The sequence below is a fragment of the Podarcis tiliguerta genome, assembly GCF_965153285.1.
Source record: "Podarcis tiliguerta genome assembly, chromosome: 3".
In the NCBI taxonomy this organism is placed as follows: domain Eukaryota; kingdom Metazoa; phylum Chordata; class Lepidosauria; order Squamata; family Lacertidae; genus Podarcis; species Podarcis tiliguerta.
Window position 1 is genome coordinate 57,016,949 of NC_139536.1, and position 27,794 is coordinate 57,044,742.

The 27,794-nt window shown below is 41.8% G+C and overlaps 1 protein-coding gene across 5 annotated transcripts in view; it reads right to left on the reverse strand.

The window, feature by feature from the left end:
- The window catches only part of GRM1 (glutamate metabotropic receptor 1), a 183,802-nt gene that overhangs the window by 142,277 nt on the left and 13,731 nt on the right, over positions 1-27,794 (reverse strand). For 4 of the 5 annotated variants that reach the window (XM_083434795.1, XM_083434796.1, XM_083434799.1 and 1 more), the window contains one exon: positions 25,288-26,185. In XM_083434795.1, the coding sequence (XP_083290921.1) occupies positions 25,288-26,050 (763 nt within the window). In that variant the 5' untranslated portion in view covers positions 26,051-26,185. Of the gene's footprint in view, positions 1-25,287; positions 26,186-27,396; positions 27,762-27,794 lie in introns of those variants that run through there. The other variant, XM_083434797.1, reaches the window with a different exon arrangement.

The following is a 27,794-nucleotide window of genomic DNA, read 5'->3' on the forward strand; positions in this document are numbered from 1 at the left end:
GTCCATTAGGCACCCCTCCGAAGGTTGCCTCAGCAGTTCTCAACATATGCAGAATGAAATCTGTAATAAATATGCACAGATAAGTATTTGCAATGGTTATAGTACAATCTCCAGCAATCCTTGCCTGGTGAGCAGTTTCTCAGAACGGTCCCAAGGCCCCCAAACTGCCACCACACAGAAGCAGTTTCTGCTTCCTGTGGTGTTGGTCTTCAAACGGCACAAGGAGTCACATGCAGATCATCAGATGGATCAGAGGGTTTGCAGTGACATAGTTTGGCAGGAGGAGTATCCCCACATCACACTGCAAACATCAATGGTTCACTGTGTACAGACTGGCACCAAGAGCAGCAATTTAAAGTAGTTACCACAAAGTAGCTATTTTGTTGGCCTTTGACGCATAGGCCTTTCTACTAGAACTGACTCTCTGGGTGGAGGCAGGCCAGGTAAGCTGGTGGAGACTTGTGGACTTTACTGGGCTTTATATTATATAAGTCTAATTGGATTTAAATTACATTTTAATTAAAAATCATTGCTCATCTTCATGCCTTCAGGAGAGAGCATAAATTCAAATACAAGAAGAAATATAGAGCCTATTTTACAGACAGTTGGCATTTTAGTTTCACACAGCTTGGTTTAATGGAAAAGGTACTGAATTACACCAAAAACCTGGTTCTGGAGCTCACTTTACCATTCTGCCTTAGAACCATGTAAGAGACAATTAATGCCTTCCTTAAAGGTTGTAGAGTAACATTTATGGCAATGAAGGTGACTACTTGGTGTTCAATAATAAGTAATTACAAATGGCTTCCAAGTGGGACCCAAATTCCTTCTACTCTAGCATTCTACATGGCAGCCAGTCAAATCCCTCTAAAAGATCGCAAGGAGTGGAGGGAACATAGAGGTTCCATTCAGTCTAATAGCTCCATCATCACTAAATTGACTAAATCTGTTTTTAAAGCCAAACAAGCAAGTCCAATGGTAATTTATTAGTTATGCATTGGGACACCATTCCACTAGAGCTGACAGTCAGTCAAGAGCAAGCACATCATGTCTTGCTTTTGATTAATTGTGAGGGGTGGAGAGGTGAACTGGCATCCTTCTGCCAGGTGAAATCAAGAAACATGAAGCAGAGAGTTCTAAGGGGAGTTTAGGACTTCCTTGGCAACAGTTATTGACTCTCACATTCCCTGACCCTCATCCCCTGGCCCACATTATACCAAGTCAGATTTCCCGAAGCTGGTGCCCTGCTGCTGATTTGGACTACAGCTCCCATCACCCCTGGCTGTTGGTCATGCTAGCTGGGGTTGATGGGAATTGTAGTCCAACAGCATCTGGAGGGCACCAAGGTGTTGTTGTTGTTGTTTAGTCGTCTTAGTCGTGTTTGACTCTGCGTAACCCCATGAACCAGAGCATGCCTTGGAAACTCTCACTTTTTTTTCAAAGCTTCTCCTTTTTTATGTCCATGGAGTTTTCTTGGCAAAATACTAGAGTGGATTTCCAGTTCCTGGTTCAATCAAAGTCAAATTTCCATACCCTCTTTTTTTTCCTCCCTTTCATGATACTGGCTAAGGCTCATCATAATGTATTTCCTGAAGCATAGTGAGCATACTCAGCCCTCGTTGACTGGTTTGGTTCCTCCCCTTACCTTAAAGAACTTAAAAGAACTAATTTTTTTGGCATACTTTTCTAAGTATTTGGAAACCACTGCCTTGTCTTTGAGTGGCTCTGTTTCACTGTCCATTTAACAGGCACATGACTACCAAGTGCCACATTAGAAAGAATGACAGAAGGACATCTCCATGCAATATATAACGCATTTCCAGAATTACTCACACCTGACCTGATTGCTCAGTAAACTGGCTGATCTGGCATGCTGTCATGTCTATGTTTAGTCTGATTTTCCATTCTGAACAACATTTGTTTCTCCTGGACAGGAAAATGTTCTGCATATACTAAGAAATGCTGGAACAACTCTGTTTATGGGTTTCTCTGCAAGCTATCTTGCATTCATAACATACAGTTCAGAAAGTGCAGGATAGCTCATGCTTCTTGGCTGAGTTCCCAGTCTGCTGTACGGATGGGATAGAATCAGGCACACTCTTCAGATAAAATTAAATGTCTTTGAAATTCAGGGTCTATGTAGAAGCTGGATTGGTTCTTTCAAAAAATAGCCTCAAACAGCTGATAACAGTAGCCTATTAATCTTTAAAGGGCTGCAAACTTCTGTATATTTACTTGGAAGTAAGTCCTGTTGAATTCAGTCGGAAGACTTCTGAGTAGACATGCATAGGATTGCATGGGAAATGTGAAAAAATGCACCACCAGGGAATGTTTTATGTCTGATATAGTAGAAGCAAAGAACTCAACCTTACCAATATTTACATAAAGGCTAGAAAGGAACAAAATGGCTTGCATTAAATGAAATTCCACCTCAAGCTCAAACTGAAGCAAGCTTGTAAAGCAGGGGTAGCTAACATTTTTGGGGGTTGAGGGCCACGTTGACTCATGATTATCCCTCCAGAGGTGATGTATAATAGTGGATGTGTCTGAAGTGTAAAAGTAGGCATGACCAAAGTGAGAAAGTGGGTGTCACCAAAGTATAAAAAAGTAGGGATAGCCAGATTGCAAGGGCCAATTCTTTTTTGGGGGGGTAGCTTTGGGAGTGGCTGGGGGAACCCAGCCAGATGGGTGGGGTATAAATAATAAATTATTATTGGGAAAACAAAAAAAAATAGCATCGCAGTGGGTTACCTATCGGAGCAGTCAGTAAAAATGTTCATTAGTTTCAAATACTTGTTGAAAACTTTTTCTGATTTTCACGTTTAGTACTATTTTATATTATATTGTGTACCATGCTTAGAGGTGCTCCGACTAAGTGGTTTAACATTTTTCTAAACCAATTTTATTTATGTTTAAATGGACAAATTTGGAGGCGCCTTTGTAATGTAAAGTGTGCACGTCTTGAGACGACTCGCTTTTCTTGTCACAGTGCAGTGGCTTTATTTATATATCATGGATACTCTCAAGCTGAGTGGGTAAGAAGAAGTCACATTTGTTTGCACCCAGGTGCTTGGGAGACGGTTCATCTGCATAGCCACAATGGAGAGTTGCTGTAGCACCTTGGAGAGGGGTGCTAACAGGGGAAGGACTGCGGCTCAGTTGTAGTGTGTTTTGCACACAGAACATTCCAAGTCAACCCTTTGCATTTCCAGGAAGGGCTGGGAAAATCTGCTGTCTGAAATCTTGGGGAACTGCACCCAGTCAGGAAGGGCAGTACTGAGCTAGACCAACCATTGGTCTGACTGAATATAAGTTAACTAACAACCTACATTGTGATAAAATATTTCATCAGTGTCAATCTAAGTTGATTTTTGTTTTCCTCAGAGAGTGGTTTTTTATTATTAAAAAGTCTCTCTGTCTCAAAATAGGAACTTAGCTGAGAAGCCAATAGTGGGATCTGATATTTTTGTTCACTGATTAGGGGTATTTTGTGGGTTTCTTTAAAAAAAAAACTTTTCTAGAAGGCTCTCTCTCAAAAGCAGATCTTTTCCTCACTGTGTTCATAAAAAAAGGATCAAGCTGCAATGAAAATGTTAGTGGAACCACATTTGGGGTGTTTTTTCTCTTTGGCAAGGATAAACCTTTATGTTTAGCACAAGGCTGAGGCTTGGCTCCTTATTAGGGGTAGACTGAGGCTTCTCACCCTGGCTTAGGAAAGAAACAATTACTGCAGGAGGGCAGAGAGTGGTTTCCATGCCTCATTCCACTGGGATAAAAAGAAAAGAAAAGTTAAAGACCTTTTTAAAATTTTCAGCCTGGTTTGCAGACTGGGGGTAAACATGACATGAACACAGACATGGTATGCAAGACCCTATACAGCTTTGGACCATGATATCTAATATACCCTACAAATCACCACACTTGGCATGAGACCCCCTCCTGAAGATAACATCTCATCAGGAAGTTTGTTCTCTACAGTGCAGCAATCGAGCATTTAATGGTTGGCAACTATCCCTTGGAACTTGCTTTTGTTACGTAGCAAACAGGCACAGTCTCTATTTTCATCCCAGTGCTTATGATGGCAATTTTTACCTGTGTTTTTTTATTGTCTTAAGCATCATATTACTTGACTGATTGTTGTATTGTGTGTTTTGTAAATAGCTTTGTAATCATCAATGGTGAAAAGTGTTTTATAAATATTGAAGGCCTACCTTTTCCAATAAGTCTTTTAAGTGGAGATTTGTATCCCAGTCTGCAACTGCATTGGGTTTGAAATTGTTTTATCCATGAAATTGTTTCATATATGTTTGTATTGTTGGCGTTTTTATTGTTAAACTGCTTTCAGGTGTTTTGTAGGAAGAGATTCATAAATGGAATGAAATAGATAAATCTACAAGTAGTGCTAAGGAGATCGTTCCATCAGTACAAGCATTTCTGCTTGCCAGATGAAACAAAGTTCTCTTTCCTCCCCTTGTGCCCTGTGCTAAGGATTTACCTGACCCTCCAGAGTAGATCTTGGTGAGGCGCAAAGGGTCATGGAAGGAGGAGAGGGTGGGGAAATCCTCACTGCACTAGAGGGAGTCCTTGCACTGGCTTCTACAAGCAGGCCAGGTAACTGAATCCAGCCCTATATTTTTCAGTGTTCAGTGTAGTATTTGTTTCATGTACATACAACCTGATTTTCCAGGGTCCCTCATCACATGGAAAGAACCTCCCATACTGAGTTGCAGATAGCACATGCAATCCCATTCCTTCTCACACTCAGTGCAACGTGAGGAAAACTGCATCCAAGGTTATGGTTATTAAAGCAGCCCTGGGATATCAGATATGTTTCATTTTTCAAGTGTGCTATTACCTCAGAGATTTTGTTTTAGAAAGTAAACAGGCCAATGGAGAGGAGACTCCCCCCCCCCATTGATTATACAAGAACTTCTCTGACAATGCCTGTCAGAGAGAAGCTGACTGAATCAGCTCTCAAGATGTATAATATTTGTTGGCAAAACATTAACTATAGAAGAGCCAATAAATTGTCTCGTTAGGTTCTGCAGCATGAAAGTACCAGTAATTAGGGCTGTGATTCTAAACACATTGACTTGGAAGTAAGTACTATTTGTATTGAGGGACACGGGTGGTGCTGTGTGTTAAACCACAGAGCCTAGGACTTGCCGATCAGAAGGTTGGAAGTTCGAATCCCCACGACAGGGTGAGCTCCCGTTGCTCAGTCCCTGCTCCTACCAACCTAGCAGTTCGAAAGCACGTCAAAGTGCAAGTAGAAAAATAGGTACCACTCCGGCAGGAAGGTAAATGGCATTTTCATGCGCTGCTCTGGTTTGCCAGAAGCGGCTTAGTCATGCTGGCCACATGACCCGGAAGCTGTATGCCAGCTCCCTCAGCCAATAAAATGAGATGAGCGCCGCAGCCCCAGAGTCAGTCATGACTGGAACTAATGGTCAGGGGTCCCTTTACCTTTATTATTTGTATTGGTGCACCTTAACTGTTATTTCTGCATTGCAGTGGTTTGGACTAGATGACCCTTGGGATCCCTTACAACCCTACAACTCTGTGAGACTTTGTCATGACCCCTCAGGGTCCAACCCTCCATCTTCAGGGGCTGAGGCTGAGATATCAGAATAGGAGAGGAAATTGCCCTCAGAGCTAGCCCAGTATGCCCCTACAACCTCAGAAGCACTACCACAACAAGAGACTGCAGTGGTACCTCGGGTTACAGACGCTTCAGGTTACAGACTCCGCTAAGCCAGAAATAGGACCTCAGGTTAAGAACTTTGCTTCAGGATGAGAATAGAAATTGCACGACGACAGCGTGACAGCAGTGGGAAGCCCCATTACCTAAAGTGGTACCTCAGGTTAATAACAGTTTCAGGTTAAGAACAGACTTCTGGAATGAATTAAGTTCTTAACACGAGGTACCACTGTACTGTCCCAGCACCACTCCAGTTTGAGGAGGTTGCATTTCCCTTGCTCTGACTCGAAGGACTGCAGCCTAGAAGCTCCAGAAGAACTACAATCTCCCCAGTACTACTGGATTTAACAGCTGATAAAGCAGCCTAGGCCCCTATAATTGAAGAGATTCCTCCCATTGAAGGCAGAGACAGCCACTCACATGGAAATGTCCGTCCATTTGAGTTTCAGTCTGTGATTGCCAATTGCTGCAGCCACCTTTCAGTCTTGATCTTGGTCTGCAGCCTGAGTGCAACGTGGAGCTGTCCATGGTGCTGTCTGAATCCCAAATTCTTGCTTCACATGGACCTCGTCCTATTTTGCCTCACTGTGGTCTGCTCTACTGAAACTAAAAAAATTGCCTTAGCTTCAAGCTTGGGCCAAAACCTCAATATGGCAGTGGCCATTGCTTGGAACAGACAGAACATGACCACTTCCATGTATTCATATAGATTCAATAAGTTTTATGATTTATTTATGCATTTCTTTTTTCAAATTATGTCCCACCCTTCCTTCTTTTCAGCACACAGTTTATCATGCTTTTTTGTTTGCCCCAGATGTATATGTCTGATTTGGGCTAATACCCTGGGGTGCTATTGTGGCTTATTATTCTTTCCCTCCATTTTCATGGGTGATTTATAGAGGAACAAAGGCACAGAAATACGTAAAGGGTGGTGTGGTGACATGTCTAATGATCTGCTGTTGTGTCATCATGGTCAGTGGTATGAATGAAATTTAGCACAGCACAACACTATATAGTGAACACACTATCCATAGTTTTATAAATAAATTAATACAATACTGTACAAGGTTTGATAAAACTATGTAGTTATCTCAGTTTAGTTACAGAAGAAAGGGTGAAGAGTTTCTTAGAAGTTCACTTAAAAAGATTTTGGATAGATTAACAACTATCTGTTTGTATTTGAGACATAGTCCCAGAGTCATCTGGAAAGTAGCAGGGGGAGCCTTTTTGCTTTATAGTTTGAAATTAATGGAGAAGCCACAAGTATTTCCCACCAACCTTTAAATAAGGTTGAATATGATTTCTGGGAAGGCAAGGGGGAAATACTGAATGGTGCTTAGTATATTTTGGTGATGAGTGTTCTGCCTTTTGCAGATTGATTTTATTTCTTCCTCTTTGGATGCACTTGATTTTTTTATTTTCTTGCTGGAATGATTTTCATGGCTTCTCCTGAAAGAACCAGAGCTCCAGAAGAACTTTTATCATTGAACTGCAGTGTATATATTGCTTGGCTTTAAACAATGTCTTTGAGAAATCTCACAAGATAAAACAAATCTAGGTTGCCTCATTTTACACCTTCTGCTGCTTAAGCTGGTAAGCCGTGTGGGAATATAAAACCAATATACTGTAGCTTCAAAATGAAAGAAGAGAGAGGGAAAGCTCTTTAAAGGCACAGGAGGATAAATCGAGACTGGTTTGTGCAGTGCCAAAAAAGCAGGAAAAGGAGTATAAGCAATCCAGGCATCTTCTGCTCTAGCATAAAACTTGGCAGATCTTGCCACACTTCTTGGGGAATAATGGAGTAGGCTGCAATGAGGTATTAGTTAGGGAAAGACCAGGCTTGTACACTAAATACAATTAAGAATAGAAAACAAGCCCGGTGCTTGTTGAAGAGCCAGGGCCCATTGGTAGAGCATCTACTTGTCAAGGTCCCAGGTTCAGTCCCTGGTAACTGCAGGTAGGGCTAGGAGAGATCCCAGCCTGACTCAGTATTAGGCAGATTCCTATGATCTTAAAAGGGACAAGCATGTGCTACAATCTATTGGATCTGGTGCATATGCTAGGATGCCAATGACATCCAAATGTCTGTGGTTGCAAAGGCCATTCCGACTGACAAAAATAATGCAGGCAGTGGCTCGGCTAAGATAATTTTAGACTTAATGATCTTCCAGGTAGAAACATAGTGCACAATTTCTAGTTTCCCATTACCGCTTTCCATGTTCTACAATTGCTTCTACAATCCTGATATGTTAAGAGCAAAAGATGAGCAGTTTATCAACATTTTCCCCACCACAACCAAAAATCCCACAGGGATTTGCAGTTTTGTATATTTTGAACTCACACAATTCATTGCACCATTATGGTTACTGGAACAAAATGGAGTCTGCTTCTGCTGCCCTGATTCTGAACACATTTACTTGGGCATAAACACCGTTTTGTTATAGAAAGCATAGTATATTTTCAAACTAAAAATAATAAAATAACCATCTGAAACCCATTCAGCTTCTTCCTGGAACTCTCATCACCACCAATAATCTCAGTAATTTAGCCATCATCCCAGCCTGTGAGACTTAATTGTCTTTAATTGGGGGACACGGTTTCAGTGTCCTAAGTTACTGTAACAATGAGTTCTAGATGGGAGACAGTCCCCAAAACTCAGATTCACAATGAAGGGTGGAATTCAGCATCGCACAAAGGTGATTATTTCATCAGTGCAAGCATTTCTGCTTGCTGGGTATAAAAATCTCCATTTTCCTCTCTTTACACACTGTTTGGGGGCTTCTCCTGACCCTCTAGATTTGGAGAGGGTGAGAAGAGTGGGGGGGTGAGAGAGGAAAGTAGGACTTGTTGCACAGGCCTCCTCTAGTGTAACGATTTAGTTGAATCTGACCCCAAATACTCTAGCAGTGGCTTCTGGCATTCTGGGACTTTTGACCACATAGACCAGTGCACATTTGACAAGGGCTTAGTCATAATTAGGCATGCATACACGTCAGACTTGAGCTATATATAACATCTGCCACAGGGATCAGCATCCTCATGGCAAATGGGAATTTTCCTTCACTCACTCTGCAGTTCATGGTCATCACTGAGTGATTTTCTTGGTTATGTCAGCAGCAGCACAGAGCAGGTATGGAAAAACTTACAGCATGGTGTGGGAGACTTTGCACAGATATGCTGATCCCCACAGTAAATGTGTAATGGCCATATCCCAGCTCCCTGGGTCCTGTGCCTCCTGGGAAGGGAGGATTGGCCACAACAATGGGTGCCCCTCTTTTGTATCCTTCCCATTAAATGCACTTGCAGAGACCAGATAAGACATCAATTATTTACCAGCCTGCCTCTTATTTAACTTCCCTAGGGTTTCCCTCTGAAAGCTCCTTGGGTAGCATAAGGCTAAAGTTATATGGGCCTTAAGCTGAGGCCACACAGGGCTTATGAAAAAGAAATGAGTTTACAAAGGAAAAATAATATATGACAAGTGAATGTTACAGAGAAAGAAATCTGAGGCCCTCACATTCCTGAAACCCAACATATTCCATTGAAGCAAAAACAAATCAAAATTGGAAAAATTCAATCCCCTATCCCTAGTCCAGAATATTCCCTAACTCATCAGGCTCTTAGCAGGGTTTTTCTTGCTTGTAAGCAGGCCTTTTGATCCTTGGAGTCTTGCTCCCAGGCTTTCCAAAACTTATTAATATCACTTGGGATCTCCTACACCTGCCCACCTCCTGGTTGTCTCTCTGTTTTAAAAGACTTTCCTCATCAATCTTGTGTTCTTCCCCTTGGGATACCTGCTCAAGTAAGTTTAGAACTTTAAAATTTCCTGTCATGAGAGACAGGTGTGCCATTCTGCACATATGCAATGGAGTTTTGCTGCCTCAGGGCATAGCTAGTTAACCCCCGAATCCCCACATGGACAAAGCAGAAGCATTTACATCCCCTTGCCAGATGCAGCAAGATATATTGACCAGCGACACACAACTGTAGTTCAATTCCTTCACAGGATGGAATGTGCAGCCCAAGCCTAATATTACTGGCTATGTGTTCTGAGAAACTGTATCAGATCTTAAATTTCTCAGCAAATTTCTCTACTACAGGTGATATGCCTATCTCCAGAAGCTCCCTGAGAAACAGGAAAAAAATAAGCAGCCATAGCCAGTTCAGAACAGAGCTGATTTCTAAAGCACACAGAAGCACACCTGCCAATTTCCCAAAAATTAAGTTGGGCAAGTGATAGATTCAGAAGGAGTAGCAAAAACATTGCAACCACGGGAGAATGGCCTCTGGAGAACAGAGAAATCAGCGCAGGGAAGTTCTATTTTCCATGTTAGCCTGAAAGAGTAAGTAGATGACCTGTGCTTCTTGTCCATTTCTTCTTTTTTGCTTGTAGGATAAAAGCAATCTGTCAGTAGAAAACGACAAGCTTCCTTCTTAATGAATTACCTGCTTCATTGTCATCGTAATGTGGAGATGGTGGAGGAAATCTCTTAATATTCATTTCCCAAAGCACATCCACTTAATCACATTTTGTTATAGGTGTTGGCAGATCATCTGTCAAAATGAATTAGTGGGAAATGTAGTGCTTTAGTTTTGCAAATAATAAGTTTGCCGTGACATTTCGGTTTCCTTTCAAGCTCTGCTCAGTCCCTGATTTATGCCATCTTCTACTACTCTCTGCCAGTTTGATGCCTGCTTCCTATCAAACATCTACAACGGATGGGGCAGAAATGTCTGTTTTTCTTGTTTCGTAAAGGCATTGTGTAGGTATGTCACAGAGCGTGGCCTCACGGTTTGCAATTTGTTCCTCTGTATTTATATATACCTCTGCCAAGGTCAACACTTCATGCATCTGATGCGGTGTGCTCTGGAACTCAGAACCATACCGTAAGAAAATCCTTAAGGAGTCCCAAAACTCTTTCCTGATTTTGCTACAAGACTAAGAACATAAGAAGAGTTGGGCAGGCCAAATTGCCTATCTAGTCCACCATCCTCTTCTCACAGTGGCTAACCAAATGCCTGTAGAAAACCCACAAGCAGGACCCTAGCACAGGCGCACTTTTTACCCCACCCATGGATTCCAGAAAATGGTATTCAGAAGCATTACCAGTGCTTCTTTTCTAGAAAAATATATGCCGGTACTCACCATGAAGTTGTTACAGTAATTTAGGTTTTTAATAACAACAACAACAACACCCCAGAGGCTAACACCCCAGAGGACAGGATCACACTTCAAAACGACCTTGACAGATTAGAGAACTGGGCCAAAATAAACAAGATGAATTTTAACAGGGAGAAATGTAAAGTATTGCACTTGGGCAAAAAAAAATGAGAGGCACAAATACAAGATGGGTGACACCTGGCTTGAGAGCAGTACATGTGAAAAGGATCTAGGAGTCTTGGTTGACCACAAACTTGACATGAGCCAACAGTGTGACGCGGCAGCTAAAAAAGCCGATGCAATTCTGGGCTGCATCAATAGGAGTATAGCATCTAGATCAAGGGAAGTAATAGTGCCACTGTATTCTGCTCTGGTCAGACCTCACCTGGAGTATTGTGTCCAGTTGTGGGCACCACAGTTCAAGAAGGACACTGACAAACTGGAACGTGTCCAGAGGAGGGCAACCGAAATGGTCAAAGGCCTGGAAACGATGCCTTATGAAGAACGGCTAAGGGAGCTGGGCATGTTTAGCCTGGAGAAGAGGAGGTTAAGGGGTGATATGATAGCCATGTTCAAATATATAAAAGGATGTCACATAGAGGAGGGAGAAAGGTTGTTTTCTGCTGCTCCAGAGAAGCGGACACGGAGCAATGGATCCAAACTATAAGAAAGAAGATTCCACCTAAACGTTAGGAAGAACTTCCTGACAGTAAGAGCTGTTCGACAGTGGAATTTGCTGCCAAGGAGTGTGGTGGAGTATCCTTCTTTGGAGGTCTTTAATCAGAGGCATGACAACCATATGTCAGGAGTGCTCTGATGGTGTTTCCTGCTTGGCAGGGGGTTGGACTTGATGGCCCTTGTGGTCTCTTCCAACTCTATGATTCTATGATTCTATGAACAACAACAACAACAACAACAACAACGAGGTGCCAGTACTGCATACCCTTGAGTGCCCCCTGAAAAAAGCACTGAGCATCACTGCCTCTGACTAGCCTACCCCAGGGATTTCTTTAGGTTTCATTGCAATAGATTTAGCTAGTAATAAGTGTGTGAGTGATATTTATAGAGACAGATGCAGTTAAAAGCAGAGGAGTGCAGTGGCCGATGGGTTGTGTTTCATTGCAAGAAACCAAGGTTTAAATCATGATCTACTTATAAAACTCTGGGTGACCTTAGTCAAATGACTGTCTCTCAGCCTAACCTGCCTTCCAGGGTTAAGAGCAGCTTAATCCACCCAGAAGAAAGGGAATATCCAAATGAAACTGATAATTGTCCACTTTGATAGGTTCTGATGAGAAATTAAAACTTTTTAAAAAAAAATCTTGAGAGAAATTGTTTATGAGGACATCTTGAATGTGTGTGCATATCAGTGAATTTCTTTTTGAAAAGAAATGATTTCTTTTTTAAAAATTGTCTTAGTCATACAATCAAATATTTTTCTTCTTCTCTATACTTTGTCTTACTTTGTTTTTTTAAAATTTTGTTGAACAATGGCATATTTATGATGCGATATTTGAAGAATGGTTGTCTGGTGGGAAACAGCTATTTTGTCCACACTGGAAGCTGGGTTTATTGAGATTTAAATGCTTTTTAAAATATGTATTTTGCTTTTAAGTATTAATTAATTTAAAGGTGCAGGATGCTTCAGATTGATGACAAATATTCAGCTGTGGACAGAAAATAGTATAGATGCTCTATATCGGTTTGGAATTCAGAAGGCAAAGGAATAGTGTCTATTAGTACAAGCCTGGGTCCTTTTATGCCCATTTTAGTGCAGGTGTGGAGGGACTGTAGCATTTAAGCTAGTGAAGCCATAATGTGGCTCCATACGTGCATGGCCTTTGTGATTTTTAGTCCAACGCTGGCTATAGAAACACTAGTTGTGCTGTGCAATGCTATATATCAATACTTCAAGCTAAGTGAAACAATCATAGGCGTAATAGAGCCAACCCTCCTAGGAAATCAAGATGTTCTCTATGTTTCATTAAAAAGAAAAAGAAACCAGGGCACAGTTAAAAGTGACACCAGGTCAGCTGAACAAGCAAAAAATCTTCCCTCTGCTCTTTCATTTCCCAAATAGGAAGAACAAACATTCCAGAACAAATATGTCAGTTTCTTGGTTCTGTAAGAATGAATCTCCCTCAAACCACAGAGTAACATTAATGAAACACTAAAAGTGAAAGGATGATATTACGCTGGTGGTTCTTAGGCTCTGAAATGCAGGTGAGGTGTGTAACAGCAAACTTGTCAGGTGCTTCAGAGCAGCTTTTTAGCTCCTCCAAAGCAACCCACTTCATTTCAAAACCCAGGGTTTTTCCAAATCCAATGCACTCCATTTGCATTAATTGACATTTTTACATTTCCTTGGGTTCACATTGTCACAATCCGATTCAGTTTATTAATTGTGTTACCTAGTGGCCATAGCAAAACCAAATACTGTAAATTGCCGCTCTCTAGTATGACACTTTAGCAATGGAACTGAAGGTCAAACTATGCAGGAAGAAGAGCACTCAGTTCTCAGTGGTTCACACTAGGTTTGATGAGACAAGGTACCAAGTATTGCCTGCCAGAACAATTACAGACATGCAGACATAATGAGAAGGAAACCTCACTCAAGTATAGAAAGGCTGAAAAATGGCCCGTGGTGAATGTGCTGAACACAAGAATGGAGGAAACTATCAGACCTGAATGTGGATTGAAGCTCTGGGTGCTTTCTGAATGATAGGAAATAACCTGTTATTTTTAAGACAAGTGGTACTCGCCATTTCAACAGTGTAGCTTTCACTGTTCTCCAAAGGTGCTTTGAGAAAGATCATAGAGAGCTGCTTTAAGCTCTCAGTACTGACAAAACTGCCAAGCATGGGCTCTACCAATGAGCCATGACCCTTCCCAAAGTGTGTCTGACATTACCTTGTGCTCCATTGTGATAGCTGAACACCAAAAGACATGTTTCTGCTAAAAGAGAAGTCATATGCATATTCTTGTTAGAAAACACTATACGTGGGACTCAATCAATGTGTTAATTAGCACTGTGTGAGAAGCGTGAAAATGTTCAAATATGCAATAAAATTTAGGAAAAAACACTTCAGGGCATGTGTAAGGTGTGGTTTTCATTAGGGAACTTTTTTAATTGCAAAAAAATGGTCTGTGCATCTGTCTACTAATAGATTGCAGACCTTTATGCAACCACGAGAAATACAGGGTATCTTTTTTTGATATGTGAATACCTTTATGAAAAGAGAGATGAGTCCCTGATGTGAGCTATTCTATTCAGGAAGGGGAACTCAGCGTGGCATGTGATGGGTCTGGGGTCTGTGTGTGGGGTGCTCAGTCTGCTATCCAGGAGAAGAGTCCTGCTCTGCTTTATTATCGTTATTGATCTTTAAACTAAGCATGTGCAATCCTTTCAATAATGATCACCTTTAAAAACAGGCTGTCCTCTGTAGAGTACATGGCCACTTTAATGGGAAGGAAAGATCCAAACACAGCAGACAGCCACCATGAGCATTTTTATGAAAGAAAAATGTGGTAGAAAAAATACACTGTCTTTTATCATCAACCCTTATTTATAGATGGTATACAATTAAACAACTTTTAACACATTACATTGCAATCCTAAACAAGTCTGCTCAGAATCCTATTGAATTTACAGTGGTAAATCCTAGGGAAATGGAGTTAGGATTTCAACCACAGTCTATGTTTATGTTATTTTAATTGTTCTGAATTGATCTGAGAGAGAGAGGGCGCGTAAGCCACCTTGCCATAAAATGTTTGTTTTTTTCATCTGCTTAGGAAAGTTTTCTTAACATTTAAGGGGGGGGGGAATCACTGATTTCCTCCGGGTGTGCATACCAGTTCTGTCGCCTGCAGGGGTAAGGCAGTTCCCCCTTTCAGTCTCCATGGGCAGTCAGTCAGGGAGCCTTTCTGCGGAGCCTCACAGTAGTGGTTTTAATTAATGCCATCTATGACAGTGGCTTCTGAGTTGTGAATGCCAGCTGCCTTAAAAACTCACACAGAGCTCTAGCTCTTTCCACATGGCCTGCCAGGCAGCAGTTGGTTAGCAACAATATTCATTCACTTAACTTGCAGTTAGCTGGGAGTAAGCCACACAAAATGTAGCGGGGCTTACTTCTGAGTAGACCTGCTTAGGATCACACTTTCCAGAGTCTCAAAAATCCTGGAATGGTGACTTTGAGAGCCAGGAAGGCTACATTATTTATAAATGTTCTCCTTCTGGCAACAGAAATCCATCATCCAGTGATTTCACAATTTAAACCAAAAAATATTAAGATCTGCCTTCTTAAGTGTAGACCAGAGCACCAGAAGCACAGTTGACCCATTTTGGAGGAATTCGGACTGATTAATACTTTATAAGTGGAAGGCAGTGAAACCAAATGCAAGCTTCTTGGATGTAAATTTCCATTTCAATGATTTTTCCCCTTAGTCCTACTTTTGCACATGCTTTCCTTATGTCAGTTCCCTTTGTTCCTTCCAGCTCCCATTTCTGTACAATTTAGCCTTTTCCCTCATAACTGACTTCTGACCTGAAACCTGACCTCTTCCTGCTTCCCTGTTTCTCTGCCTCATGTGAATCTTTCATCATCTGGAGAAGGCCTATCACTTCTGTGCTCCATACAGTGTCTGGCAGACATCAGCTACTAAATACCATGGACCAGGGCAATCCCATGGTCTAGTTAAAGTAGTTTGTGCTATGCCAGGTCCTAATTGTAGTATAATGCAATCCTGTGCTCAACCAGCAGGAAAGTCAGAAGCACAGCAATGAAATGAGAGCAACACTGACAGCCACTAGCACAGCACCCCTGGAAACATCATCGGCATGCATCAATCATGAGCTCACTTGCCAACAACGTCACCCCATATCAATTGATATCTAGCGATGCTACCCTACACAGCACACCCTCCCTTCTCTGTTACACACACAAACCAAACCAGAGCAAGGCAATTAGGAAGAGGGAATGACCACACCAGCCCATGATGACCACCATGGCACAGTGGGGAAGAGAAAGCAACTGCTGCTATTAGGAGAAATTGAGGAATTACTTCTTTGTGAATTCAGATACAACTTGACCTGATCCACACTAACCTTCCAGGCTAATCTGCTCAACAGACCATCTCCGTTCTTTGGATTTCACATTTCTCGTGTTTGCAGCTCCTAATTCAAAAGGCACACCAGAGCGGTTTGAGATAATGTGCATTTAGCACTGTCTATTTTGTGAGAAAATACATTCAAGGCTACATATTGAAATGCACATTTTTTTTGCCGATTTTACTTTTTAAAAAAGAAAACAATAATTGCAGATCAGTGCAGAAGCAAGAAAGAATGGACTTATGACAAAAGTGACACAGACCAGAAAGAGGCAGAACCCCAAACCTCCCCTTCTCTAGAGCAACCTTCTCAGAAAGCCAAAAGGCAGGCTCATGATGCAAGTCTTTGTAGTGTACTGAACTGGCAGTCAGAACAGGAATGCATTAGAACCAGTAAGACCTTGTTGTTCAGGTAAATGGACTTCATTGCCCAGTCCAGTCAGGAAGCCTTTTATAGCCATCACTTTCCAGGAGCATACATACATACATCATTTTATTTGCAGGCTACCTTCCTATAGTTCAAGCCATGCTCAAGGCGGCTTTACAATATGAAAAAACATCCATAATTATGAACATAACAAAAGTAGTCATAAACAATAAATAAAACATAAAAAAGTACACAACCAAATTAAACAACTCCACACAACTCATAGTAAGTACTGAAATAAAGACACAGCAAATTAGCATCAATAACAGCAACAAACCCTCCCCCCAACAAAAACCCCTAAACAATGCCCCAATGCAGTCCAAGAGTCTGTTCAGCAGTCTCAGCTTCTGTAGCTGGAGTCCTTCTGTGCCCCACCCTCCCAGGTCAGGTGGAAAAAGCAGGGAGCAGGTCTCCCAGGACTCGCAGGACTCGCAGCCAAGATGGCAGGCCTCAGGGAGGAGCTGGCAGGCCAGAGACTGAGACTACTCCATGGCCAAGCTGCATTTCTGATAGCTCATCACATGAGCTACTTCGCTGTCAGATGCTGCTGTTTGTAGCCTTTGACAGGTGCACCACACACCATGTTCCCACTTGTGCAACCTGCATGCTAGGGACAAGAAGACATAGTGCCACATGCCCATGTGAAATTATAGTTTCCTGGCACAGTCTTAAATGCCCCTGGAGGTGTGTTGTGAATTCCGACCTCCATTGCAGCAGGGAGGACAGGGAGGGAACAGGTGGAGAATAGTCAGCTGGGCCTGTTCATTATAATCACAGTGTTTTAAATTTCATCAACTCTTTCATAGACATCATGGGGAATGAATGAGTCTTGAATGAGCATAAGGTTCCTCCTGATATTTCCCTTATCGCAACCACAGTCTGCCCACTTTCTACCCTCCCATGCAGGTCATGCATAAAGGTCCTGCAGACATAGCACAAGAGCAAATGGTCCATTCATCCCAGGATGGTCTACAATGTTTGGCCAATAGCTCTCCAAAGTTGCAGACTGGAGACATTCCCAGTCATAGAATCATAGAACTGTAGAGTTGGAAGGGACCCTGAGGATCATCTAATCCAATCCCTCATAATGCAGGAATATGCAGCTTTCCCATAGGGGAATTGAACCTGCAACCTTGGCATTATCAGCCCACACTCTAACCAACTGAGCTATCCATGCATTCCTACCTGGAGATGTGGGGGAATGGACCTGGGACCCTCTGCATGCAAAGCAGGTACTGTACCCAGCTCTTCTCCAATGATGCCACCAAAATGCATGGGACTTAAGAGGACCATTCCTGTCCTTGTCTAGGGCCTTAAGCAGGGAATGAGATTGTTCTACTGCTCCTATGGAAAAAGTGTTTTATAACTAAACTGCAATTCCAGTAGAATATAATTCTGCTTTTTTCCCCCTAAGGCAGGCATGGTCCTTTTTTATGTCACGTAATGATTAAGAGAAGGTCTGCCCAACGTCTGACCTACCAATGCAGCCACCAGTTATGTATGTTAGCCCACTAGAGGATCTTCCACCTTCTGCTTTTACTGCCTGCCTGGAACTGGGATTTGTCAAGCATCTGGCAGGCCACAGCACACGACCGGTAAGCTACGTTTGGCTTGGTCAGCCACCAATGTGCAAACCTGATTTAAAGAGCATTTCTGTCCCATTGCACAAAGCAGGGCAATATAATTAAAAAACACATTTCTCAGCACTCAAAAATGTCAAGCTCACTTGGCAGTGCCAAAAGGATATATTTCCCTTGGAAATGAGATCATGCATACATTTAGCCATATTCCATATTTTTCTCCTTATTGCATTAATTTGTGCATAGATATTATTTTCTTCAGAATCACCTTGTAGACTGATAGCCAGCCATGAACAACTATCGCACAGCAACACAGAAAGGTTCTTTGGTCTCAGTGTTTAAATTAAAAATGATGCAAGGCATTACGCCGGAACTGCTTCAGAGACTTACATTTGTTGAAAACCAAAATGCATCACGTAAAAAACTGGGGAGGAAAACAGAGATTAGGGCAAATAATGAAGTGCTACAAAATCCATCAACAAGCAAAGGTAATAATTTAATCCCCCCCCCCCATTAAACTGCATATGTATAGATTCAGCACAGCCTGTAACACTTCCACGATCTGTCACATGCAAATTGTCATATGCACAGCAATAGAAGTGCTTGATTAGAGGACTCCTTTGTGCTCCGGCACCAATCTGCATACACAAGTAAATGCCTGACGGGCTAAAGGGAAGTGTGCATTGATATTTTAAGATTAATGGAATCTGCTATCTAGAATAAAATGAAACTCAATTTCCTTTCCCATATTAATGAGAACCATCCTAAGACTACCTTTTGACCAGAGAAGGAAAGCCCTGCTGGCAGTGAGATGCTACAGAAGAATATGGCTGCATCATGTTCAAATAGCTGGTAGCATCTGGTAAAATGACAATCAGATGAGGTGGCTTTACCTCAACATGAACACCCCAAAGCAGGCAGTTGTTCAGGGAACTGGTCCTATGACTAGTGTATAACAAGGGCTGCAGATATTACAGCCACTCAATTGCTCTTCAGTAGAGCAATGGCAATAATGATGGATGAAACTGAGGGATTTTTATTTAACTATTTCCTTCTTAATTCTATAGTTCAGTGATCTATAGTTCAGTGGTCTAATTTACAGTGCTATACAAGCCAACACAAATGGGAACTGCCACTCTGTTCATTCATTCTTAGGGTAGCCCCATTATTGGAAGGCCCATGATTTAGTGGCAGAGCATCTGCTTTGCATGCAGAAGGTCTCAAGTTCAATCCCAGGCCTCTCCTGGTAAGGCTGGGAAAGATTTCCTGCCTGGAATCCAGGAGAACCACAGCCATTCCTGAGCTTAATGGGCCTATGGTCTGAGACCCCAGGGTATAGGGCGGTATATAAATTCTAAGAATAAGAAGGCAGCTTTCTATGTTCCTGTGCCCCATACAAAACAGGACATTTGCAAGTGCCTTCTGGATTTTTTCATATTCTATATAGTAGGGCTCCCCAGAAACCAGTTGGCTCAGAATGTGTGGGCTCGTTCTGCCATAGCAATTTGATCCATAGACTAGAACTAAGCTCCTTGGCACAGTCCCCTTCTTCCTTCATCCTTCCATTTTGCTCCTTTTGCATTTATTCTGTAGTTCACAACACACATCCCCTCTTGGTGTCAGCCATTCTCTTTTCTGCTTGCTACAGATGACTGCTCCAGTACTCCCCCTCACACGCCCCTCTGAGACAGACTGTCCATGTCATTTGCCAAGTTTCAGCCAACAGCAAAAGAGGAACCCACCAATGTGAATGCCTTCCTTGCTACAAGAGGCAAGAAAAGGTTTAAATGCCTTTTCATTCATTAAGCGTATTTTCTTGAGCACCAAATGCAGGCAGTGCCTGAATCCAGTCAGAGGGTTCAGAGGAGGCACATGCAGCAGCAGGGTGTTTTCTTTTTAATGCAGCAACAGATTTCATTAAATGCCTTGAAGCAAGGATGCCCGGTGACAGGCATTTGCAAAGACAGATGCAGAGATCCTCTCACTTTGTAACTTGACTGTTGCTTGCTTTCAAAATAATGCACTCCCTGATGTGCAGCTGCAGGACAAAGTTGCATGATAACCTGGCAAGATTAGCTGTTTGTGATTTCTCTTGACTGTATGGCTTTATTTGTCTTCTTCAGCGCAGGCTGACATTCATTCTCTCTCTCTCTCTCTCTCTCTCTCTTTCTCTCTCTCTCTCTCTCTCTCTCTCTCTCTCTCTCTCTCTTTCTTTTCTTTCTTTCTCTCATGCACACACGTACACATATAATGTTGATGGGTAAAATATAGTCAGGCATGTGTTCTCTGATTCTTCTCTAGACCCTATGAATGTGAAGCAACAATGTCCATAACTATCAAATGACATCAAACTTGCCTTGATCTAAAATGCTAAAAATTTTTTTACAAATGTGTTTGTGGTAAAAGGTAAAGGGACCCCTGACCATTAGGTCCAGTCGCGGACGACTCTGGGGTTGCACGCTCATCTCACTTTACTGGCCGAGGGAGCTGGCGTTTGTCCGCAGACAGCTTCCGGGCCATGTGGCCATGACTAAGCTGCTACTGGCAAACCAAAGCAGTGCACGGAAATGCCGTTTACATTGCCGCCAGAGTGGTACCTGTTTATCTACTTGCACTTCATACTTTCGAACTGCTAGTTTGGCAGGAGCAGGGACCGAGCAACGGGAGCTCACTCCATCGTGGGGATTCGAACCACCGACCTTCTGATCAGCAAACCCAAGGCTCAGTGGTTTAAACCACAGCGCCACCCGCGTCCCACTGTATTTGTGGTACCTTACCCAAACTGGATCACTGTTATCACCTAAATGGCTACTGCATACTTGCACAAGCTAAAATAAACTGACTGAAACATCTGTGTTATCAGAATAATGTAAAATTAATGTATAATCCCTACCCCCTCCCCAGACCCAGAAAAAGCTGCATATTTACCAAGGTAAAAGATACAGTGGTGTCTTTAAAATATCTCTTTTGGGAAGCAAGATCAATTTCCTACAGAGTGTTTCCACCTGTGGCCATAGGACTATAGCCAGAGCTATGCCTACTCAGAGTGGACTCAGTAAAATTAATTTACATGACTAAGTTGTCTGTTGATTTCACCTGGTCTACTCTGAGTAGAACCTAGTTGGATACAACACATAATCAAAAATTAGTTGCAATATAGCATTATCCTATAATGCATCCATAGTGAAACATTATTTGTTTATTTCACATCCCTTTCCATCTTTTTGGGGAATTCAAGGCAGCTCCCTTAGAACCCCTAGCGTCCTTAGGTGGTTTTGCATCCCAGCACTAGCCAGATCCAGATCTCCTGAGCTACACAATGTGCCCTCAGACTACTCAAAAACACAGATTCCATTTGAAATCTCAAGAAAAACTTACTGGATTTTTCCTGAGATATCCATATGAATGCTGCATCCCAATCTAATATTTCCAACACATATTTCTGCGTGGTTGTTTTCTCATTGCAGAAGACCCTCAAAATTTGCCCCAGGAGGGGATAAGGCCTGTGTGGAATACTGTAGGGGAAAGGATCTGATGAAACCAGGAAACCAAATAACTAACCTATTATGAAGATTCATTAATGTATCCCTGTTTGGAACTGAGCAACAGCAACTGATCACCAGCTGAAACATATGTGAAGTGGGAAGGTGAGCTCAAAGCGAGTTTAGTATCAGACTATGAGTCAAGCCACACACACACTCACACACCTTATATTGCTATATTAAGGGTATTACTACTAAACTATTAAAAAAATAAAATCTGGCTTTTTTTCCTGGTCTGAAACAGGAATAATGCTCAGACTTTAACATGTCTCATCTCTTGGAAACAAGTAGTTTAAAAAGGAAGCATTCTCTGCCCCCAATATAAGCACTAATCTCCTCCAAAAGTCCAAGGATATTTGGTTGCTTAACTGTCTTTCTGGAGATGACTAATCATGGAATGCTTTCAGACATGAGACTTAAATCACCACTGAAGCATCTCTCACGCTGTTTATGTCAAGTCTGATCATTGAGATTGAGAGGCACTTGACTTGCGAGGAAGCATTCTGGCCAATGTAGGCTTTGCATCCACACTGCAAAGCACTGAAACAAGAACTACTTAACACACCTCATGTGTGAAAACGCCGTTCCTTATGTACAAAACACTAGTGCAATTTAACAAAAGGAAACTCACATCAGGACCAGATATGGGCCACATCAAGTTTAAACTGAACATTTTTCTCTAAAGAATCACAGTACAGAAGAATGGTACACTCTCTTATCAACAGTTATACAGTTCAGAGTGCCACTAGACGAGGTGTGAGAGATCTGTGATCAAAATCTCCCACTCTGTTTAAATTTAAAACCACCCGTGGTGCCATCACATCAGAGCTGTGGCATCGTGGAAGTGGGTGGCTGATCCCTTTTTCAATCTGAATAATCTCCCCCAACTATTATTTGACCCCTGGGGAAACATCAGATACCAGTATTGTTCCTGTATGTTTTCCCCTACAGGACAAACCACATTTGGTGTTTGGGGAAAACAGCATGAGGGATTGGAATAACTTGCCTCTGCCGGTACAGTTGCACTGACCCAATTTTCACCCAATGCAACTTCTTTTAACTTCTTTTGGGTGATCTAATTGTGATCCAGTTGTGAATGTCATACCTAGACTAACACAAAGTTGTTCTTAAATCATCAGTGAGGGTCAAATCAATAGTCTTTCATTATCTCCTGTCCAATGGGCAACTCCCAGGGCAAAACCATAAAACAATTAAGTACAGTATATCTTTATTGTGAATTGTACAAAATGGAGAGGTATTTAAATTCTAATAGATCTTTTACTGATGCTTATATAACATAAAAACACGAGAACCCCCAAGACGGCAAACTGAAGAGAGGTGCATCCATTCTCACTATCCTTGGGGCATTTGCTTTCCGTATTTTAAAAACAGGATAGTGATTATGATGATGATCTCAACACCTTATGTAGTTTAGAAAGAAAGAAGCGTCATAATCTTGTTGGAATTTTGGAGAGTAGAAAACCCCAAGAATATTGCAAATTCAGTATTATTTCTTCCTTGATTAGTATTATTTCTTCCTTAATTCCTTAATTGGGATCCTACATGGACCTATGTAAGTTCCACCAAACTTTCAAGTAAACATGCATGGGATCAGGATACACATCCTACATTGCAAATACGTTGGGTGTAAACAAAAATGTCCACAGCAATTGTATCTGTAAAAGATTTATGATGGCGCACAGTCAGAAGTCAGCATGTTGCAAAGCAGACTTGAGCCCCAAATCCCAAAAATATCATAGTAGAAGGGTACTTCCTGCTAAGGAATATTTTCACTTTAAAAGGGCAGCTTATTGAAAGATTTTGCAAGCAGTATATGCAATTACTAGTGAAAGTATCATACCATTCGCCTAGGCTTTATAGCATGCACTGATTTTAAAATACATTTATCAGAATGATTCATTGACCCCATTTACTTTTGAGGAGGAAATAGCATATGTGATAAATAAAGAATAGTCTTCTCCTTCACCTGCCACAAGATCCAGCTATATCCACAAACAGTGTTGTAATTGAGTGCCAGGAGTATGCAACAACTGGGATGAGTTACAGTTATTTTATCCCATTCTGTTGCCACAGAATGAACTCCATGAATACTTATTCCCTTTTCTTAACACATTTCAAAAAAACAGGCTGATTCCACATTTTTAATGGCTAACACCACTCTAAGTCAAATCACCTATGACTAACTGAAGGCTGCCTTTTTTCATGTCAAGTCTATACTTGTAATTTGTTTCTTTCAGCTATTATTTGATCACAAAAAGTTCATGAAAATCCTATTTGTTATGACAAAAAGACATTGAAAACTTCAGTATAACAGGAAATCCAAATTTTGCATGTAAAAAGTCAGTTATTATTTAAACAGATATCAAAGTAGAGCATTTCCCCCATTGGACAACATTAATTATTTTTTATCTATTTGTCATGATCTAGCTATAAATTATTGCTTATATTTTCTAATAACATTTCTCCCCAATTCCTTCACTATAGTTTTAAAGTATAGTAAACTTCTTCCTTGTAGTCACTAAAAGATAATATTATCTGGCAATTCACAAAGCATCAACACATTATGACTATTAATTCTTTTGGATACTTGCACCCTAAGAGATCTCTGCCCACATCAGTTCATTTTATGAAATATGTAACAACAATAATTTTGGCTCTCATCCTTGCTGCCCGATAGTTTCCAGAGATAACAGATTTCCTAGGGGTCAAATGCCCATATTTTATTTTTAAAAACAACCTTGGTGCTCACTAGAGCAAAAATACAATTGACATGAAAGACATCTTTTTTCTCTCTCCCTCTCTTCAAGGCAAGCCTGCAGAACTTGCCTCATCGAAAATCTATAAACTTCATTACTGAGCTGGCACTTTTTCTTTGAGAATGATTTGTTCATGCCATTATTAACTTTGCCTGTAGATTTCCACATCTGCTACCTACTTAATTAGATATGAAAGACCGCTTGCAATTGGAATTATTGAGTCTCAGTGAGGAAGAGGATAAAAAGGTTGGTTTAAGTACAAAATAACACTACACATATCAGGGGTGTGCATGTTTCTTCTTCTAGATGTTCAACTTCTATCCCAAGAGCATGGATTCGAAAGAGCTGTTAGCTAACAGTTTCACTCTGTCATGCTTAAATATTTAGTCTTTGGGGAGTTAGCTGTCCATGATTCAGGAGAAAAGTTGATTGCTAATAAAAGACCAATAGAGGCTTGTCCCACTGATGGGAAGATGAATATTCCCCAAAAAGCTTTACTACCACTACTACTACTACTAATAATAATAATAATAATAATACACCCTAAGCAATGTATAGGTACAGTACAGCTCTCTTATCTTCTCTAAAATCATGGATAATTAATGGTCTGAGAGCTAAAATTAATGAGATGAGAGCCAAAATGTATCTATTATATATGCTTGTTTAGCAAAGCTCATTATACTATAGGAAAGTTCTGTGGGGAGCTGTCTATGGTTGTAAGAGAAAGACTAGTTCAAAGCAAAAGGAAGGAAGAGATCATAAGTAATGTACACATCTAGCAGAGTTAAATGGTTTCGACTTGAACCTTGAAGTAGGATCAAGACCCTCTTCTCTTCTGATATGAAGTCACTCCTTCATAGCAGCAGTTTCTCAGAATTGGAATAATGTTGCCAATCCTTTAGGGTTAAAGTTGGATTGAAACTACAGAGTGATTTATACCTGAAATGCCCTACAGGAGCAATTAATAATATGAGCTTCTCTTTTTATACCCACCTTCTGTATGGACAGCAGACACATAGGTCCAGTTGTAACGTTTGACTATGTCGAGCATGGCTCTGGCTTGCAGAATGTCCGACGGAACTACCCTCAAGAAGTATTTGTACAAAGTTTTGTCGCTCAGGTCAATACTGGTTGCAGAATATGCAATCTGGGGAATATCAAAGAGCTGAAGCAGATTTTGAACCTGGATGGCCACAGAACTGGATCCTGGGCCGATGACACCAGCAATGGGCTTTTTCTCCCTGACCTGGTGGTGATACGCAGGGTCAGGCAGGCAGCGGCCGAGAGCATCTTTCTCATCTCGAATGGAGATCAAAGAGTCCCTTATGAATTCAATACTCTGCTCCAAGGCCACAGAGGAGTGCCAACAGGAATCTCGGATTTCACTGCCTAAAGTGATGTTGGGCAGCAAGACTGGGTCTGAATTAATTTTATCCAGAGTGTGAAACATGGCCTCAACTCTCTGGATGCCATATTGCTCTCGGATCTCGCCACATTTTCTTTCGGGCACCTTCTCAGCTGGAGGTTGGTGATGAACAGAAAAGAGGGCTCCTATGATGACATCACCATCCATTCTGGCTACTGATCTTTGGGAGGAAGCACCTGAGATCAAAACCTTCCTGCCAGCATTCTTGGGGAGAAAGTCCATCTCCAGGAAAATTGCAGGGAAGAACACCAGCAGCACCCCTATCATCTTGTTGCAGGAAGCCATCCAGATTCTGGCGACCAATTTCACGGGCTCTTCCTGCCTGCACATTGTTAAAGATATGAAAAAGGCGGCAGATTCGCTCCACTGTTTTACTTCTCAAGTGCCTCCAAAACCCATTACAATGTGCCCTTAAAGCAAATCGCCTGGAGGGGCAAAGAAGTCATCCTAGGAGTGAATTGTAGCCTGTTGACATAGGAAGAAAGAACAGAACACATTGATCAACTGAAAATATGTCAAAGCAGAGCTCAGTAAAGGTCATTTTCTTCATGAACATCTCTCCCCACCTGCCTGGAATATTAGCAGACACCAGATCAAATGGCTCCAAATAGCAGGTGTCTTTCGATTTCAGATCTCAAGGGGAGAAAGCAGGGAGAGAGTAACAAGGCACAGTTATACTACTGAGACCAACACTGCATAGGTGTGGGTGTGGGTGTCTGCACACACACACAGACACACACACACACACACAATAAAGTAGTGGTGCCTTGTTGCATGCATGCATATGTAATATACGAAGAATCTTGCATTTATAAACAGAGTGCAGTGTGTGACTTGATATATTCATTTATACCTAACCACCTCCATGTGCAGAAATTGGTATCCCTTATCTACTAAGGCAAAATGCTGTTACCTGCATTCTGACACTTAAAGCAAAGAAAAGCCTTTACAAGTTTGAGAACTTCCTTGTGTCTTTAATTAGATTTTTTAAAAAACAAAAACCCTTCATTATTAAGTCGAGAACAAGAAAACTATGCTAGTTTAAACATCTTGAGAAAGACGGGGTGTGTGCGCTTCTGTGTAGAATCTTCTGAAAAGAAAATGTCATTTAAAGGTCAAGACAGAATTCTTAAAAACCCTTACAAGATACAGCCTTTCCCAGCTAGATTAATCTTTGGGTTTTGAAAGGGGGAAAGCTGTAGTTCGACAAAAGAGACAACTATGCAAGCTGTGGGAAATACATATTAGTTACTAAGGCAACCGCAGGCAAAGTCCTGATGTGCTTTTCTGGCACCGCTTGCTTTTCATGCAGACTTTGGGCAGGAGAGGTGACAAGCCAGGCGGCTAGAGTTTAAGTAGTTTAATGCGATTTAAAAGGCGATCGGCCGCTCGTTGGAGATAATTGCTGATTGGAAAGTCGGGAATGCTTCGCTTCGCTCGGCTGCCTTGGCTCCCTGTTGCACGGGCAGGGATTGCTATGGATTTCAGCACCCTGGACAACGTCCACGGCAACCCGATCCCTAGCGAGTTCCTCTGTTCGGTGCAACAGAATCTGCAGCCATGCCGCGCTCTTTGCCCCAATAACTTCTTGCACCCGTTGCTTTGGTCTTTTGCACCCACCGACCCACCCACACACTACTATCCAGTCCCCGAAAACACGTAGTAGAAATACATACAGAGAATTCCAGTTGCAGCAGCCTCTTCTCCCCACCCTCTCTCTGAAAGGCTTTTCATGGAATGAAGCGCTGCTGGTGGGTTTCTATGAAGCAAGCCAGATTTCTAGTTGCCACCTCCCCCCACCCACCTTCCTTCGGTCTTTCTCCCCATTATCTCTGAAGGACAGGAGAGGGGAGAAAGGCGAGAGATGAAAGCGGGCAGAAGGACCGTACTGTCTGTAGCAAGTGCCGATTCTCCCTGCGCACGCACAAAAACACACACATCTACGGAATCCAGAGAAACTGGTCACAGGAAGCCGAATCCGTTTGAAATCTAATGGAGAAGGAAGGTCTTTTTGTCTGGCTCTCTTGCCTGCAACGTTATGGTTCGCGCCGGTCCCTTTTGGAGGATGAAACTC